This window comes from Asparagus officinalis, chromosome 6, assembly GCF_001876935.1.
Source record: "Asparagus officinalis chromosome 6, Aspof.V1, whole genome shotgun sequence".
NCBI classification, from domain to species: domain Eukaryota; kingdom Viridiplantae; phylum Streptophyta; class Magnoliopsida; order Asparagales; family Asparagaceae; genus Asparagus; species Asparagus officinalis.
Window position 1 is genome coordinate 52,023,409 of NC_033799.1, and position 18,862 is coordinate 52,042,270.

Genomic DNA, 18,862 nt, shown 5'->3' on the forward strand with positions numbered 1-18,862 from the left:
GGGTGAATCCGTCGTCGTTTGACCCTCTATCGAGCCATGTGAAAAGTTCTATTCATTCAAAACCGTTAAAATTGATACGAGTGGATGAAGGGTCAAACGACGACGGGTTCACCCTAAACTTGGTATGTTGCGGTTTTAGAATATGTAGATCAAGTTCAACGGAGCGGATCATCCATAATGTCGCTCAATCATGTGATTTTAGAGGCGTTAAGGAGGAAATCATCTCCTATGACAAGGATACCCATTAATCTCATATATATGTAGGCGTATAAAATTGCCTATAGGTCCCGTTACACAGCTCGACGATGCCGATTCGACAGAACGAACCATCAGGAGACGTATCCAAACAAGATCGTTAATCCGCAACACCGAAGCCAAAACGACACGCGACGAAGCGGGATAACAAGGCTACGAAGCCGATGAACCGCACGTAAACAATGGAATGGATCCACTCACGTGCGGAATCAAGCCAACGGGTTGATTCATCAATGAGTCATTCAACCAAATACAGACTCGGACGAATCGTGATCGAATCGAAATCAAGCTTCGGACTTGAACTCAGAAGTGGACTTACTGCCTAATCAGGAATCGGATCAACAAATCGAATCCGAACAAGTCAACCACACAACCGAGTCGAAGTCTAAATCAAATCACGAATAATCGAACACGAATGACGGAATCCGAACCACGAAACGAACACAAGCCCAAACCCCGGGGGACTCGGCTTTGAACCGAGCCACCCCAAGGTGGCTCGGCCAAGGCCGAGCCACCTCAGGGTGGCTCGGCCAAAGCCGACCAGGGTGGCTCGGCCAAGGCCGAGCCACCCTGAGGTGGCTCGGCCAAGGCCGAGCCACCCATGGGTGGCTAGGCTCAGAACTGTGCAAAGGCACAGTTTCGAGTGCCTATAAATAGGCCTTGTGCTCATTTGTTTCAGGGGGGGAAATTTTGGAGAGAGGCGAAGCCCTGCTGGATTGAAGACTCAGATCTAAAAAAAAAGATCACAACTTTGGCTTGGAGACTTGGACTTTCAGATCCGGTGCTCGGCGATCACCAACGCCAAATAAGGCAGGAGTTCGAGAGGATTGGATTTGAGATCTACACGATCACACTCCGGATCTAAGCTTGGTTCTTAGATCCCGAGATTCGAGCGGTTGTTTCCTTGGTGAAACAATCCCTCCCGGCTATTATTCCCTTGGTGGAATATTACCCGTCATATCGTGTAGATCCGACCGGATCGAGATCACGCGGTGGTCCACGGCAAATAACCCCGGCGCAGGCAAAGAACCCACCAAAGCGAGCGACCGCAAAACAGGAGCTCGCGATTAGTTCGACAAATAAGGAAAATTGTAATCTTTACTTTGTTTTCTTTGATTTTTCATTGTAACCGGATCTTATAAAAAGACCGGATCTTTGTAACGCATAAAGTTGTTAACTGAGATAGCAATGATATCAACAATGAAGAAAGACACGATTTTTCCCGCGAACAACGTTATGCTAAAAGAGTTAACCCTTTTAGTGCGTTGACTTCGTCTTTCTCACGGGAATAGACTACCCGGCGACGCGCGTTAGGCGTTGACTTTGGGGTTTTTGGCTAACCCCCAGCCTTTCAACGGATTTGATTAGCCTTTACCGAGGAGGAGGTCGAGTACGAATTCGACCAACAAAAGTTCGAGGAGTATCTGTCATCCTCGTCCAAATCCACCTCCCCTCGCAAGTCCAAGTCTCCAAAGCTCTCTTCCAAGAGAAAACTTCGTTGGTACGAAGAAGTTGAAGCTGCCAACGAAGATCTCGCCCCGTTTGATGCCGAAGCTGCATCGGGTGAGATCTCTCCTTCCAACCAGGTCAGATCTGCTCTGGCCGAATCTTCCGTTGCCGAGGGCGTAGTGACTCTCTCAAAGAGAGCCCGCCAAAGGCAACGTCAGCGCCTTGCGAAACAAATCGCAAAGGCAATGGAATCTGTGGACGGGATCCGTTACAACACGGATCTGAAGAACAGAAGAGGCGAACGACCTCAACAACCAATGAATGGCAACTCCTCCAAGCCACCAACGAACGAATGGATCCGTGTCAAACGGAACCGTTCAACGCTGGAGGATCGCATTCAGAAGCGCCGCGCACTCTCAGCACAAGCACGAGCTCAAGTTCAAGAAGCCCGTAGAAGGTGGCAGAATGGAGTAGCCAAGAAATCACCACTAACTCACAAAATATGGAGGCCAAAGTCCAAAGTGGTGAGTCAGGCCGAGGATCGACCTTTACAGCCTTCAAAACGAGTTCAACCTCCCGAACCATCCCGAGGAAGGAGGTCAATCTTGGAGCGCCTCGGTCCAATTCCCGACGAGCGCAACGAAGTCCATGAACGCTCGGGCCCGATGAAGAGGCTCCGAACTAATCAACATGCTGGGGGTCGACACAACCCTCAACATGACAAAGAGTTTACGGCACCCAAGCGCACTACCTTGCGCATCGAAGTTCGGGAGCCCGCTGAGAATTCATGTCTACAAAGGCGTGTTTCGAGGCGAGTGACTCTCGGAAGTCCAAATAAGGCAGTTTGCTCTCAGAAGGAAACGTTGTCATCCGAGGATGATAACGTTATACCTGGGAAATCATGCCAACACGCGATAGGTTACTCCGATCAAATGGACGAGTTGTACTATCGTGCTGGGGGTACGAACAAAACAAGAAAAAGAAGCCCTCAAGGGCTCGAAACTCAGTGCCCATGTGCCAAGCTCATTCGGGTAGTACTGTCTCAATGCAACTGCATCAAGGGAGTCCCCGAGAGAATTTCAGTGTTCGAAAGGCTCGGCACCGAAACGCCAAAACCAAGGCATAGGCGCTTCCGGCAAAGAAGAACAGTGGTTAAGGATGGAGAATTTCCGAAGGTCACCGCCAACATGACCAGCAAAGAGACATCGACACAGATTGATCTCAAATCGTTTCTGGAAGCGTCCCGGCGTGTAACCCGTCTGCAGTCCGGAGCCATCGCACGAGGAACTTATGGTAGGGTTCGGATAAGATTGCCTTCGGAAGATGAAGAATCGGATTCCTGCTCTGCTGTCGCATCGGACAATACAGTGTCCAGCGAAGGACAACCCCGCGAGTCATTCATGATAGGCGCGGAAGAAATGGCCAAAATGCTTGAAGACGCTTTGGCTAAGCAGAAAGAAAGTTTTAAATTCGAGATGGAGACGGCCATGCAGCAGATGAGAGAGATGCATGAACAGCAAATCCAAGCATTCAGGAACCAACAAGGTGAACCAAGCCACCGTAACCAGGTTGCTCAGGAAAAGGAGCACGCGGATGGGGATGAAGCTCACAATGCCAATAACCCTCCCATCAATGCAGGGGGTGGTAGTGAGGATGCCAACGGGGATACAAGTGAAGACTTGAAGATCAAAAGCCTCGAGAGTAAAATCAATACGTTGCTGTCTGCTCAAGAGGTAAAGAAAACGGGCATTCCTTGTCCATACCCGAGGGAATGGGAATCAATCCCCTATCCGGCGAAGTTTAGTCTAATCAACTTCACGCCGTTCGATGGAAGGGGTTCCCCCACCCAGCATTTGATTTATTTCAAATCGCACCTGGGTGCTATCTCTGGGAACGAGCCTCTGATGGTGCGGTCATTCGTCGGCACTCTTCGCGGAGCTGCCTTCGATTGGTATCGTCGCCTCAAGCCAGGAAGCGTGAACAGCTGGGATGACATGGAGACGAAGTTCCTTGCAAATTTCTTCGACGACGACACCGAGATCTCTATCGGATCGTTGCTCGACGAGAAACAAAAAGACGGGGAGTTAGTCGACACCTTCGTCAAAAGGTTCCGGAACAAGGCGATGAATTGCCGGGACCCGATCACCGAGGAATTCATTCTCCAGACTTGCCACAACAACCTCGCATTGGACGTATTGGAGGCAATGGGGACAGCACCGTCTGACACTTGGAAGGATCTGAAGGTGCGCGGTGAACAAGCCGAACGCTTCCTTAAAAGGAAGAAGGCCGAAAGGAACCAACCGACGGTTAATCTGCTGGACTCAAACTTCGCTTCCCGTGGTAAGGGCAAAGCACCTGCAGCTGCTGGTGGTGCTAATCAAGCGTCACAACAGCAATCCCGAAGGCAGCAGAAGACTTCGGGTCCGAGACTCCAGAGAGAGTATTCCTTCAAGGACGAAGACGTTCCAACCATCTTCGAATCGCTCCTCGAAGGCAACAAGATCAAGCTACCACCTATCACGAATCAGGAGGAAGCTGATAACACTACGGACCCAAAGTACTGTGCATACCACAGAAGGGTTGTTCATCCCACCAAGGATTGCTTTGCTCTCAGGAATAGCATTCAGACCTTGGTCGAAGCCGGCGTTATAACGCTAAGGTAAGCCAAATAAAAACGGCAAAACTCCGACCGGTATAAGAGTATAAACTGCTTCCTGACACTCCAAAGAGTATACGAGTATAAACTGTTTCTCAACACTCCGAAAAGTATACGAGTATAAACTGCTTCTTAATACTCCAATAGGTATATGAGTCTAAACTGTTTCCCCACTTTTGACGGGAAGTTCCTGGAGAATATTAAGCTAATATTCTTAAGGATAACCCGGTTAGTTAACTGATAATAATGTCCGAACCAGTTCCGCAGAGGAAACTGGGGGTGGACGATTTATGTAACGGGAAGTTCCCAAAACCACAGCAATGTAATGAATAAGGACTCCCATTCAAGTTCTCACTGTGTCTGTGCACTCAACACTCTCTCTGTTAGAGTCTGGACGTAAAGTTCCTGATTGGTCAAACCTTCTTACAGTTAGGACCACAGTCAAAATCCCCTCTCGATTCTCCCAATGAACGAGAGGTCCACAAATCAAGCGATCAAACCTTCCTACAGTTAGGATCGTCTTAAACCTTCCATTCGGTCAAACCTTTCTACAGTTAGGACCAAAACCAAAAACCCCTCTCGATTCCTCCAATGAACGAGAGGTCCACTTTCAAATCGAGTGATCAAACCTTCCTACAGTTAGGGTCACCTCAAACCTCCCACTTGGTCAAACCTTCCTACAGTTAGGACCAAAACCACGATTCATTCTCGATAAACGAGAAATTCATCTTTAGTTCGATAATCAAACCTTCCGACAGTTAGGGTTATCCGAATCTTTTTGATTCTCGGAGTGGAGATCCCACTCTTAGTTTCACCTTTCCGGATTCTGGGGGTGGAGATCCCACCTCGAGTCTCCTTTCCTTCTTTGTTCGGGGAATAGAATATAAAATTCTTCCTTCCCCATACCAATCCTTTTCGAAGAATTCAGGATTCATCCTAGGAAGTTTATCCCGAATCCTAAGCAGGGATAAGTCTGCGCCTAACACGCGCTGCCGGTTTAGTCTTTTTTCTGCACAAAAAGACACCAGAGTTCGATTCTGGGGTATTCTATCCTGAAACCTAAGCAAGGATAAGTCTGCGCCTGACACGCGCTGCCGGTCAGTTCTTAACCGTTTAAAAAGAACACCCGTTCACATATTCAACATTGTGACAGGTTGTTATTAATAACACCAAAATCCATGCCTTACACGCATGGGGAATTTCATCCTGAATCCTAAGAAAGGATATGCCGACGCCTAACACGCGTCGCCGGTTTAGTCTTTCCCCGTAGAAAAAGACACCAGAGTTCGATTCTGGGGTATTTTATCCCGAAGCCTAAGGAGGGATAAGTCAACGTTTAATACACGTTGCTGGGTAGCCTATTCCCATGACAACGGCGAAGTCTATGTATTCAAAGTCATAGCAACAAGTCTTAGAGGATTCAGTCTCTAAGCACAACGTTACATGCGGAACGGATTTAGACAATTCGCATGCTAGCCCGACTCAAACGGTAGTCGGTAAAGGTTAATCAAATCCGTTAAAGGCTTGGGGTTAGCCAAAAATCCTAAAGTCAGCGCCTAACACGCGTCGCCGGGTAGTCTATTCCCGTGAGAAAGACGAAGTCTACGTATTCGAAGTCGTAGCATCAAGTCTAAGGGAGTTCATTCCTTTAGCACAACGTCACATGCGGAACGGACTTAAGACAATCCGCATGTAAGCCCGATTCAAACGGTAATCGGTAAAAGCATGACAAATCCGTTGAGGGCTGAGGATTTGCCAAAAATCCTAAGTCAACGTCTGATACACGTTGCTGTTTAGTCTTTTCACAGGAGAAAGACGAAGTCTACGTATTCAATATCGTAGCACTAAAAGAGTTAACTCTTTTAGCATAACGTCACATGCGGAACGGACTTAAAACAATCCGCATGCTAGCCCGACTCAAACGGTAGTCGGTAAAGGCGCATCAAACCCGTTGATGGCTGAGGATTTGCCAAAAATCCTATAAATATGCGAGTCATTGACGCATCAACTTTATGAGTTGGTCTCGTGACTCGAGCATCCAACGACCTTGGGATAAGATCCATGCTCCAATTCCTTAAGAGCTTAAACCGTGTGTACTCCAGCAGACGTACGAGTATAAACTGTGTCAAATGCCGAACAGTGCATCATAATGAAGCCTGGACGCCGGACAACGCGTCGCAATGAAGCTCAAACGCCAGACAACGCGTTATAGATGAAGATTCAACGCAGTCAATCGATGATAAGTTCTGTGTTGAAGCAGCAAACTCGAGCCAAAAAGTCAAGAAATCAAGAATCGACTTCAAGTTCAAATTCCAACAACGGTCAGACAATAAATGCAGCACCGGAACCCCTACAGGCATTCTACAAAGCACTGAATAGCCTGAAGGAATTGAAGGAATCCAGAACAGAAGTCATTCCAGAGTCCCGTTACACCGACTGAAGGTTGGGACAATCACATCCAAAGTATTCCAGACTCTTCTATAAAAGAATGAGACTGAAATACTTTGGAGGGGGTATCTGTAGGCGTATAAAATTGCCTATAGGTCCCTTAGCACAGCTCGACGCCGATTTAACAAACGGACCACCGGGCGACGTATCCAAACAAGACCGTTAGCTCGCCAACGCTGAAGCCAAGCTATACGCAACGGAGCAGGTTAACGAGGCGACAAATCGCACCCAAGCATTGGAATGCATCCACTCGCACGCGGAATCAAACCAATGTTTAGGTGAATCACCGAGTCATCTAAACAAGAGCGAACTCGGATGAATCACGATCAAATCAACATCAATTCCGGACTCAAATTCAGAAGTTGGTTTACTGCCATATCAGGAACCCGACTCACTGCCAAATCTGGAATCAAGTCAAAGAGTCGTTGCCAAGTCAATCAACCACACAAGAGAACCAGAACCGGAAACAAAGGACGAAACGGACAAACACCCGGGGACTCGGCCGAAACCGAACCACCCCAGGGTGGCTCGGCCCAAGCCGAGCCACCCTGAGGTGGCTCGGCCAAGGCCGAGCCACCCATGGGTGGCTAGGCTCAGAACTGTGCGCGGGCACAGTTCTGAGTGCCTATAAATAGGCCTTGTGCTCATTTGTTTCAGAGGTTGGAAATTTTGGAGAGAGGCGAAGCCCTGCTGGATTGAAGACTCAGATCTAAAAAAGATCACAACTTTGAAGGCTTGGAGACTTGGACTTTCAGATCCGGTGCTCGGCGATCACCAACGCCAAATAAGGCAGGAGTTCGAGAGGATTGGATTTGAGATCTACACGATCACACTCCGGATCTAAGCTTGGTTCTTAGATCCCGAGATTCGAGCGGTTGTTTCCTTGGTGAAACAATCCCTCCCGGCTATTATTCCCTTGGTGGAATATTACCCGTCATATCGTGTAGATCCGACCGGATCGAGATCACGCGGTGGTCCACGGCAAATAACCCCGGCGCAGGCAAAGAACCCACCAAAGCGAGCGACCGCAAAACAGGAGCTCGCGATTAGTTCGACAAATAAGGAAAATTGTAATCTTTACTTTGTTTTCTTTGATTTTTCATTGTAACCGGATCTTATAAAAAGACCGGATCTTTGTAACGCATAAAGTTGTTAACTGAGATAGCAATGATATCAACAATGAAGAAAGACACGATTTTTCCCGCGAACAACCCCCTGCATTGACGGGAGGGTTATTGGCATTGTGAGCTCCATCCCTATCCGTGTGCTCTTCTTCCTGAACAACCTGATTACGGTGACTTGGTTCACCTTGTTGGTTCCTGAATGCCTGGATTTGTTGCTCATGCATCTCTCTCATAGTCTGCAGGGCCATCTGCATCTCAAACTTGAAACTTTCTTTCTGTTTAGCCAAAGCGTCTTCAAGCATCTTGGCCATTTCTTCCGCGCTTATCATAAATGACTCGCGGGGTTGTCCTTCGCTGGACAGTCCTGAAGTTTAGCAATTTCATAGAAATGCTTAATCATAGTATTTTGTTTTTGGCTTCAAGTTCTCATCTACAATCTCTCGAGATCGCGATAATCTTTCAGCACTATGTCCTGAAGTTTAGCAATTTCATAGAAATGCTTAATCATAGTATTTTGTTTTTGGCTTCAAGTTCTCATCTACAATCTCTCGAGATCGCGATAATCTTTCAGCACTATGTCCTGAAGTTTAGCAATTTCATAGAAATGCTTAATCATAGTATTTTGTTTTTGGCTTCAAGTTCTCATCTACAATCTCTCGAGATCGCGATAATCTTTCAGCACTATTTTGGTAATCGTTTTTAATTGAGTATGTTATTTCATCATCTTGAATTTAGCGAAGGTATGATCTGACCACAATCTGATGTCCTAATGATATAAGATATGATTTTAATTGGAATCTGAAGTTTGGTTGGAGAGTATTTCCTACTACTGTATCCGATGCATTATTCTAGTGTAAGAATTTTGTTGCCAGCCCACTTAGGTTTATGGTGTAGATGGTGAAAATGTATTAAGTTGTACCATATTTTTTCCTCCATCATGTAGTACATAGTGAAAACTTATGAAGTTATGACTTTGATAATAGCTTTTAATTGCTTTTGACGTACATTGAATAGGTATTTATTCTTGTAGAGTGAGAAGCGCAAGAAGGCTTGTTGTGAAAGGACTGGTTTGTTTATGCACTTATTTCATTATCACTGGATTTTATTAGTATAAAATAATTTTTATATGTTGATCTTTAAATTATTCTTTACAAAATAGGAATATGGTAGCATATGGATCTTAGGAGATTAACTCATATGAATCGCAGACTAGATGATACTTATACTGATCATTAGTATCTTGTGAATTATTTTGACCATGAAGGAGACGTTGTACGAGAGGAAAAATGATCCACAGTGATGAAAGGATATGATTTCAATATCGATTATCACCTCAGTTGGAGGAATGTAATGGTAGAGTTCTTGAGTACAAAGTTAAATACTAGTATTTATATTTTAATCACCATGAAGAAAGATATATTGGAGGACTTGAATATGTTAGTTTTTGATATTTAGATTTATGAATCTGCAATGATGTTTGCTTATTTTAGGATTCAGATTGCCATGATTGAAAGAATTGTGATAATACATGGTTGTGATATTGACAGTGAAAAATTAACCGAAGGTAGAAAAAGGTTATAAAAAGGTTCATGGTAATGACTTTGTTATTCACGTTGGTGAGTTTAAATTCAAAATAGCCTATGTGCCCTGAACGGTCTGAAGCTAACGATAGAAATGTAGAAGTCAATCTCTTATTTATACACTTCTATATAGGAAGTACACGAATGTATAGACTTGTGAGAATCATCTTAATAGCATAACAAGAAACATGAATTTTAAAGTTTATAGACTAATATTCAACATGCTATCAAGTGAAGATTGAGCATTAGAAGTTTGTTGGATTACTTTAGCCTCATTTGATGTTTGTATGAAAATGAGAGAAAAATTATCATAGGTTCTATAAATGGAATTTTAAAGTGGGTTTTATAAGATTACAAAAATAATTGTTTTTTTAGTTGAAGATATAGTTTAGTAGAATAAAAATGTGATGAAGAGAAATATTTGTGTCTATTTGAGGACATGCATATATTCAAGTTTTGAGGACAAAACTTCTTTTGAGGGGTAAAGTATGTAACATTTCTAGTTTTCTATGGCTAACAAGCCTAGTTTTATAAATTATTTTAGTATTCATGCAAATAATTAAATTGACTAATGTTAGAAAGTATAATTGTTAAGTCATAGGAGGAGATTTAAGTGAGTATAGATGGTAATTATAGCAATGTATATGATCATAAATCATTTGAGCGGGTTAAGGAAAATTTCCAAATGACATGACCGACCCGCAAGCATGTTCAAGTTTTGAGGACAACTTTTGTTAAGAGTGGTATTATGTAATAACCCGAATTTTCACTTGATTGTAAGTATTACATTTTACAAATTTCTTCAATAATTATACGAGCTATTTGTTTAGTTATATTAATCATGAATATTAGACTATAAAGGATCTTTATGCAAGAAGAAAGTTATCAAATATAATTATGTTAGAGGTTATTGGAAATTAATATTTGTTAAGGGGCTTGGTGCAAATGCAAATTTGTTAAGGAGTTTGTGGTAAATGGAAACCCTTATAAAAGAAAAGGAGGAAACCCTAGCATCGTGTTTTCATAAGCCACATTAATATAAAAAAAATTAGAGAGAGAAGGAAGAACCAACAAAATATATATATATAAAATATAATATATATATGTTTACGCAATTTTCATAGGAATGCTTAATCATTGCATTTTGTTTTTGGCTTCAAGTTCTCATCTACAGTCTCTCGAGATCGTGATAATCTTTCAGCATTATTTTGGTAATCATTTTTTATTGAGTATGCTATTTCATCATCTTGAGCAATTGTGACTTAATTCATTGCTTCTTCCTTAACTGTGGCCATGGAAAATAAATGAAGGTTTTGCGAGGCATGTGTTGATCTAGTTCTTTAAAACAGTAAATGAAAAGAAAAGTTATGGTCGGCAACGCACTAGGTGTATCCTTAGCTATGAGATCTAAATAAAAGGATTTATCAACTGTTAAAAAGATGAATCAAGGTCTACTATCTTTTAATATATATTTTTAGTTATTCTTACGAAGCATGTGATTGTGAGATGAGGGATATTATCATTTATATTTGTTCCTCTAGGAATTTCTAGAGCTCTGCGGAAACATTGTGAGTTCATTTTGGATATCATTTCGCTTAAGGTAAGTTGTGAATTTGTGCATTATTCGCTGCGTATTCTTTTATATAAAATTACATTGACTATATATAAGTTTGTTCTGATGGATTTTACCCTTTTCTATGGTTGCTCGCATATTAATTGTTGATTGGATTAATGCACGTGGTTATTTGGTATAAGACTATGCTTATTTTCTTTGTCAATTGGTATGTCTTTTCATATAGTAGTAAGTTAAGATGCATGTGGTTGTTTGGTTTCACTACTGGTTGGCATTTGGCAATTCTTTATAAAATATTTGGTTATATAAACTTTGTTTGTTTTCATAAAAATATATGCATCTCAGGTCAATATATCGGTATATGTTAGATAGAAGCAAGTTATTAAAACATGGCACAATGTACCTCTATGAGGTTTTATTTTAGCGCTAAGAGCCCAAATTTGGCTCTCACCGTCCCGGAACCACGGGCTTATTAATTGTGGGGTTTACCGAGTCAACCGGAGTATAAAGTGTTGACCGCATTGAAAGGTGACCTGCTTATTTCTATTTCATGATTTCTAAGTTTTCTTAAATATTTGCATCAAATACTAGAGTTCATTGATGATTCTCTATCATTCTTATATTTTGCTTATCATTTGTCGAAATATTTAAATTTTTTATAAAATCAGTGTTCAATGTACGAATTTATCCACTTATTAAGTTGTGAACTCATTGTGTTGTTTTCATTCTTTTCAAAGACTCGAGATTAGGTGGAATTTATAATTTTTAAAATTTTTAAAACTGAGCAAGGAATAAAATTCGAGATTGTTATTGTCTTCTAGGTGAATGTTAAATGAAGTCTTTGATGTTTAGGGGCTGTTTGGTTCGTTTCCTTGATATAGAGAAATGCAATTCCATGTAAAAAAACACAAGTTTTGGGTTTTTCAAACTTTTTTTAAGAAATAGATTGTTTTGCTTTGGTTCGCACATAAAAATGGTGGGAAACCAATGTATTTATTTTTCTTGTGTTTGGTTCGCATAGAAAAAAAGGAAAACTTTTGTAAACAAAGCAGAGAAGGAAAAAAATCTGACATGGCAGAGTTTTCATCAATTTCACTTGGTTTGGGAAGGAAATCGGAGAGGGAAAAAAATCTTAGTTGGCGGCAATTTCAGCAGAGTTCCCTCTTCCATTCGAACGAACCAAAGCGGCACAAAGAAATGGACAGAAACAAAAAAGCTGACGTGGAGGGCTAAAAATCTAACGTGGAGGGGTTTTCTGAGTTTTCCACCCCTTATAATAGCGAACCAAACAGCCCCTTAGTTGATAAATTAAGAGTTTTGTAATAATGAGATTTTTTCCTTTAGATCGAGTTTTATTTCAAATTGAGGAATAATTGTTTATATCAAATTAATTGGATTAATATTGACTTTTGGGATTATAGAGAATACTTATTGTTGGTTTCTAGTTCAATGTAGAGATTATTTTAATGGTCTTTTAATGAATGTATATTTTTGGAGGACTTTTTACAGATTTAGTCCGGCTCTAATATTCCTTTTAGGTTCGGAAATTGGGGTCGTGACAGAGAATCCCAACATTAAATTGGTTGAAACAATCTCCTGTACTAGACATAAATAGCAAGTCGTCCAAAAAATAATTATAAAGGAAGACATAAATAGCAAAAGAATGGCTTCTTCAATGAACAAATCATGGCTAAATATGTTTAAGTACATAAACTTACTTTTCTCCTCAAGCGACTTTTCCTTGCAGCCTCTCGATTCTGAGCAAGGCGCCGAGTCGCCTGCATGATAATATTTCCAAAATCAAATCAAATATGGTAAGCCAAATTTAGCTAAATCAAACTATCAAACTAAAAAGGGAAAAATAACAAATTAATGTACCTTGTGGTTGCCTGTTTTCTCCTGTGACACAACAGAACAATCACGAGAGACAACGGCTCCACGCTGATCATCTTCATACTAATAACATGCACAAATACTTTAAATACTAGAAAATGGGCAATATTAAAAACTCATAATATTTACGCATAAAGGCCTACATTGCGATTTCTATCGTCAACTTGCAACATTCCAGAATCACCCCAGTTATCAACTTGCTGCTGAGGACGAGCTCTGAAGTTGAGCCTGCAGTCATCTGCTGCTGATGAAGCACCCACTTCAAATGATCCCACATTCTATTAAAACATCAGATTGCTAGAAATCAGCTAAAATAAACCCACTGTGAATCAAAAATCTTATGAGCAAATTAATAATGAGAAATTAAAACATCAAATTGAAGAAATCAGCTAAAATAAACCCATTGTGAATCAAAAATCTTATGAGCAAATAATGAGAAATTAATTACTCCATGAGCGAAGCCACAAAATTGAGCATGCAAAGGAGAGGAGGTGGCCACAGTCAGATTGCTTGAAGACCTTGGACTAATAATGGGGCCTTCAAATTCATAACAACAGAAATTAGGAATAGTAGCTTGATACTAAGTCCCATTACCAAAAAAAAATCCTAAAAAACAGTAACATTAGTACTTCTTGCGAGATCAGAAACAGCATCACTCAGGTTGAATCCCATCTGGGTCTGCTCTTCATCAGCAACCCGTGCATTATTTCCTCCCAGACTTCTAAAAAAAAAACAAATGTCTCAAAATGTTGGGAATTTCTTTTTTTTAATAAAAAAGAAATGAACTAAATAAAAAAGATGGGTCTTTTTCCATACCGAAAGAGATGAGATGGGTACATAACAAAGCAGAGGAAAACAACAAGAAGAAGAGCAGTAAGGGGAAGAACAGTAATTTACAATGCATATTAGACCCCCACAATTAATTTTTTCTCGCTATGTGTGAAAATTATCAATCAATCCATCAAAATCTCATATCTATCACTTGTACAGCACAGAGCTCTCCTTCTAGGGGTGCGAATCATATCAAATCATGCATTAATATCCATTCAGTAAATACCAAAAATCTTTTTGCTAAGTTATTGAAATGTGTGCAGGGTCATCTCTGCAACAAAAAAGAAAGCTAATAATGATGATGTAAACGACGAGAGAGGTCTCCAGCTGCAACAAATTCCCTTTTGAGCACAGAAGGCTTGTCAGCAAATCTCGGTACGGTCGCTGCTTTTGGCGTCAACTGTTGAAGTCTTGAGCAAATGTCATGTAATAAGGCAAAGCCCCTTGGTTTGTTTTGCTGGGTAGAAGGCTTTGAAAAGGGACAAAAGCTCACGCTTGTCTATGTAAATATTTTGCAGCTATTGTTTGGTCGGTAGTACTAATGAGGAGAATTGACGTGCCGTATTGGGTTGCATGAAGCCAGCAGGGACGTTATGGGTCCCTACGCGTTTGTATCGCGCATGAGTAGATTTTGGTGATCATGAAAGCTTGCAGAACAAAAAGATTTTACGATGATTTTTGTGATCATGAAAGCTTGCAGAACAAAAAGACTTTATGATTTTTTTTGGGACCGTATTGATCTTTATGGGCCCCAGATTTTAGACTGTATTTATAATTCTTTAAATCTATATACTATTACTAAAAAGTGTTACCCTTCAAAACACTACTTGGCAAAATCCCCGAGATCTCCAATCACCGCTTCGTTCTTAGCACCGCTTCGTTCCTAGCTTTAATTGTTAATCTAAGGTGTAGACCCAAAGTACGGACGAAGGCTGGAATCAAAATGACGAGAAAAACAAACAGACAGATCCACGGTCGACCGCGAACGTGCACGCAAGCTGGAAAGAAGCTGAAACTGATGGCGGTCGACCGCGCCAACCCTGTAGGATTTTTGGTCTCGGGTTTTGATTGCGATCGACCGCCGCGGGCGACCGCAAAACTCTCTGGAACTTGCGCGGTCAACCGTCGCGGTCGACCGCGACGCAGTCAAACAGAATCCTGTTCTGATTTGGATTCTGTTTCACGCAGGATTCTATATATACCCCAAACGTTTTTTAGGGTTTTAAGATATCAAAAAGAGAGCTTTTTGACTGCAAAGAGAAAGAGAATCTCAGAGAGATTAATCCCTTGTTTGAGAGATTGTATTTTCTTCTTTAATTAATAAAAGAATTGTGTGGTGTGGCTCCCGAGGACGTAGGCACGTTGCCGAACCTCGTAAAATCTGTGTGTTCGTCTCCTTTACTATTTTTGCAAGGTTAGATCTTTATTTATGGTATTATTCCTTATTTCCTACTTTCAACACAAGGTCCGGAAGGGCAAGGGTTCGATTGATTGTTTCGAATTCCCAACAACTGGTATCAGAGCTTTGTTCAGCAATTTGTGTGAAAGCCATGGCAGAGGAAAACAAATCAAAGATCGAGAAGTTTGACGGTTCAGATTTCGCCTACTGGAAGTCACAGATGGAGGATTATCTGTACCAGAAGGACTTGTATCGCTCGTTGATGGGTAAGAAAAAGGGAAAGAAGGAGGAGTCAGATGGTGATTGGGAGGTACTGGATAGGAAAGCTTTAGGGCAAATCCGGTTGTCGCTCGTCAAATCAATAGCTCACAATATTTTGAAGGAGAAGAAGACGGTGGGGCTTATGGAAGCGCTCGCAAAGATGTACGAGCAACCATCTGCAGCAAACAAGGTGTATTTAGTCAAAACTCTTTTCAACCTCAAGATGGCAGAAGGACGGTCCTTCACGATGCATCTCAGCGAGTTCAACACGATTGTTGATCAGCTTATATCCGTGGACATCACATTTGATGACGAAGTGCTAGCCCTATTGATTCTATCACAGTTGCCGGATAGTTGGGCAGGTTGTGTGACGGCAATCAGCAATTCGACAGGTAAGGAGAAGTTGAAGCTGAGTGAAGTTGTTGTTAGACCCTAGAGGGGGGTGATTAGGGTCTTATACTAATCTAATCCTAATTAATTGCCAATTAAAAATATGTAGATCATTTTATTCTTGCAAGAGATAGATATGAATAAGAACAATAAGAGCAATAAGAATAAGCACAAATAAGACTATACACTAGGCAAAACACAAACACGCGATATATTTACGAGGTTCGGTCACCACGACCTACGTCCCCGCTCCTCACCTCGAGGAGATATCTGTTGACCCTATAGTTTTGATGATGATTTAGCAAAAAATTTACCACTAATAAGTTTTCTAGTGTTTTGTGTCTTTGTTCTCTTTTCAGGTATTTCAACACACGTTAATCAAGCGTTAAAGATTCAAGTTCATTTGTGTGGATTTACCTAGGTATATATTTGGTTTACTTACATATATTGTATGATTATATCTAAGCTCAATATATGTACATTTAACACGATTTTTGATGTTTTCTATCATATAAATGTTTTCTCATCAAACGTTGTTACAATAACTTTTCTCTCATGCTTACAGCTCTTTAATATCTCATTGTATACATAGAATATATGCATTACATATATAAACATATTTACAAGTTCTATATTGACTTTCACTTTCATATAAAAACAGTTTTTCTAAGCAGTTTTCAAAAATGGGTAGTTTTCACAAACAAAAATTGATTTTCCAAAAATTTCTTTTCAAACATGTTTATTTTATCATTTAGAAACTTTTCCTAAAGTTTCATTATTTTTGGATTCAATTTGATATTTTTCATGGATTTTCTAATCAGCCCCAAAACCTGGAAATGTGCATATGTCAGATTTCGGTCGACCGGTACGGTCGACCGACAGTTGTTCTTTTGAGCTAAGCGGTCGACCGGACCGGTCGACCGACGAGTTGTCAGATGTGTATAACGGCTAGTTTTTCAAACTGGTTTTTTGGTCTTTTTACCTTCTTTTAGCTGTTGCATTGGGGTGCTACATATACCCCCATTGCTGCTCTTCCTCTCCACAACCAAGAAATCCAAGTTTGGTGTTTTACAAAAGATTAAGTGCGTATAAGAGCTGTTTAAGAGTTGATTTCATTAATCAGTTTTCAAGAGAAGTTTTTCTACAATAAAAAGAGGCTTTCAAATCCTATTGGGATCATCATTTCTTCAGCTCTTCTTGTTCATTGAGAAGTTTTCTAAACTCCTTTTTATATAGCCTATTATTTCACTTTCATTTGATTGGCTATATTCATTAAGTTATATTTATTGAGTTTCATTCACTATTATCACACACACTTATTGAGCTTAATATTTTCATATTATATATTGTGGGTTGTGGGGTGTGATTTATTAAGTGTGAGCTTCATTGAGTTCTCACTTGTTATTTGAGAACAAATCATTGTATTTAACTTTTATTTGTGAGAATCACTTGTAATACACTTGTACACCGAGAGAAGTGTGAGTCGAGAGACGGGGTCAAATCCAATAGGAGTGGCGTCGATTGACGAACCTAGGGAGAGGTTGTAATCGAGCACTTGAGGAGGAGGACACGGGCTAGGTTCCTACACTTAGTGTGTAAAGTGTGATTGCATAGTATTTGTGTAGTGTGAGAGTTTTCGGTGATCTTGTAAACCGAGTGTGTAGAAGTTCCGGCTTCCAAACCGGATTGTGATAGTGGATATCTCCTCGAGGTGAGGAGCGGGGACGTAGGTCGTGGTGACCGAACCTCGTAAACATATCGTGTGTTTGTGTTTTGCTTAGCGTATATTCTTTTCATCTTTATTGCTCATATCCATATCATATATCTTCTTGCAAGAACAAATTAATCAACATAATTTTAATTGGCATTTAATCGGATTAGATTAGCATAAGATCCTAATCACCTCCCCTCTAGGGTCTGACAATTGGTATCAGAGCTTGGTGCTCTTTGATTTAAGGACTAACCGTCTTGAGTTAAAGATCCAAGTTATTGTATTTGTACTAATCTAATTTTGATTACATTGTGCTTCTTGCATCTCATCTTTATGGATATTTATGATTCATCTTGTTTAGGATATGCTATTAATATTGCTCCTCGTTTGGATATTTTTCCCTATGCTCAATGGCGTATTAGATTCAAACTTTTCGTTCAATCTAATCAATTTGATTTATGGGAAATTATTAAGGATGCCTATGTTGTTCCCACCTTGGAAAAATCCAAATGGTGTAAGAATGATAAAAGATTGTTTAACATGAACAAACTTTTGTTAGAATATTTGATTAGTGCCTTTCACTCATCGTTTTCTAACAAATTTGCTAACTTTGATAGTGCTCGGGCTTTATGGAAATTTATTGAAGCACATGAAGGGAAATTGGAGGCTATTCAACAAGCATTGGAAAATCCCGCTTTGAGTTCTAAAGAAGCCTCATCTCCATGTGCAATTCCACTAGGGGATAACCCTAGTGAGGTATGCGATAACGATGATATTATTACTTTTGATGAACTTGCTCTTGAGTTTGAAAAATTACACAATTGCTATATTAATGTAAAGAGTAAGTATGTTAATATGAAATCCATTCATGAAAACACTAGCTACTAAGTTTAATTTTATTGCAAATGAAAATATAATTCTTAAAGAATGCAATAAAAATTTGAAAATTGAAAATGCAAGTTTGCTTCATGAAAAACGTGATGCTATGTTAGAAGTAGATAAGTTAAAATCTATGATGAAATGATGAGTTAAATCAAATGAGAAAACGAATATCTACCTTAGATTCAACACTAAACACTTGTATTGCTAATAATAAAAAGCTTATGGACTTATGTGCAAAGTTTAATGTTAATTCTTCTAAGAAACCTATTCACTATGCACATATGTATGACAAAATTCACAATTATTCTATTTGCGGTCTTAAAGGCCATTTAGCTTAATTTTGTCATAATGCACCAAAATTTGATAAGCCTATTCATGATTGTGCATCCCATCAAGCTTCCTCATCACAT

At 40.4% G+C, this 18,862-nt stretch overlaps 1 protein-coding gene across 1 annotated transcript in view; it reads right to left on the reverse strand.

Annotated features, from left to right (window-relative positions):
- LOC109845172 (transcription factor TGA2.2-like) overlaps positions 1-14,242 on the reverse strand; it is a 31,231-nt gene extending 16,989 nt beyond the window's left edge. Inside the window, exons 1-6 of the mRNA XM_020414387.1 lie at positions 13,795-14,242; positions 13,608-13,699; positions 13,427-13,515; positions 13,122-13,256; positions 12,964-13,041; positions 12,804-12,863 (exon numbers count right to left, since the gene is read on the reverse strand). Of these exons, the coding sequence (XP_020269976.1) occupies positions 12,804-12,863; positions 12,964-13,041; positions 13,122-13,256; positions 13,427-13,515; positions 13,608-13,699; positions 13,795-13,817 (477 nt within the window). The 5' untranslated portion in view covers positions 13,818-14,242. The remainder of the gene's footprint in view (positions 1-12,803; positions 12,864-12,963; positions 13,042-13,121; positions 13,257-13,426; positions 13,516-13,607; positions 13,700-13,794) is intronic.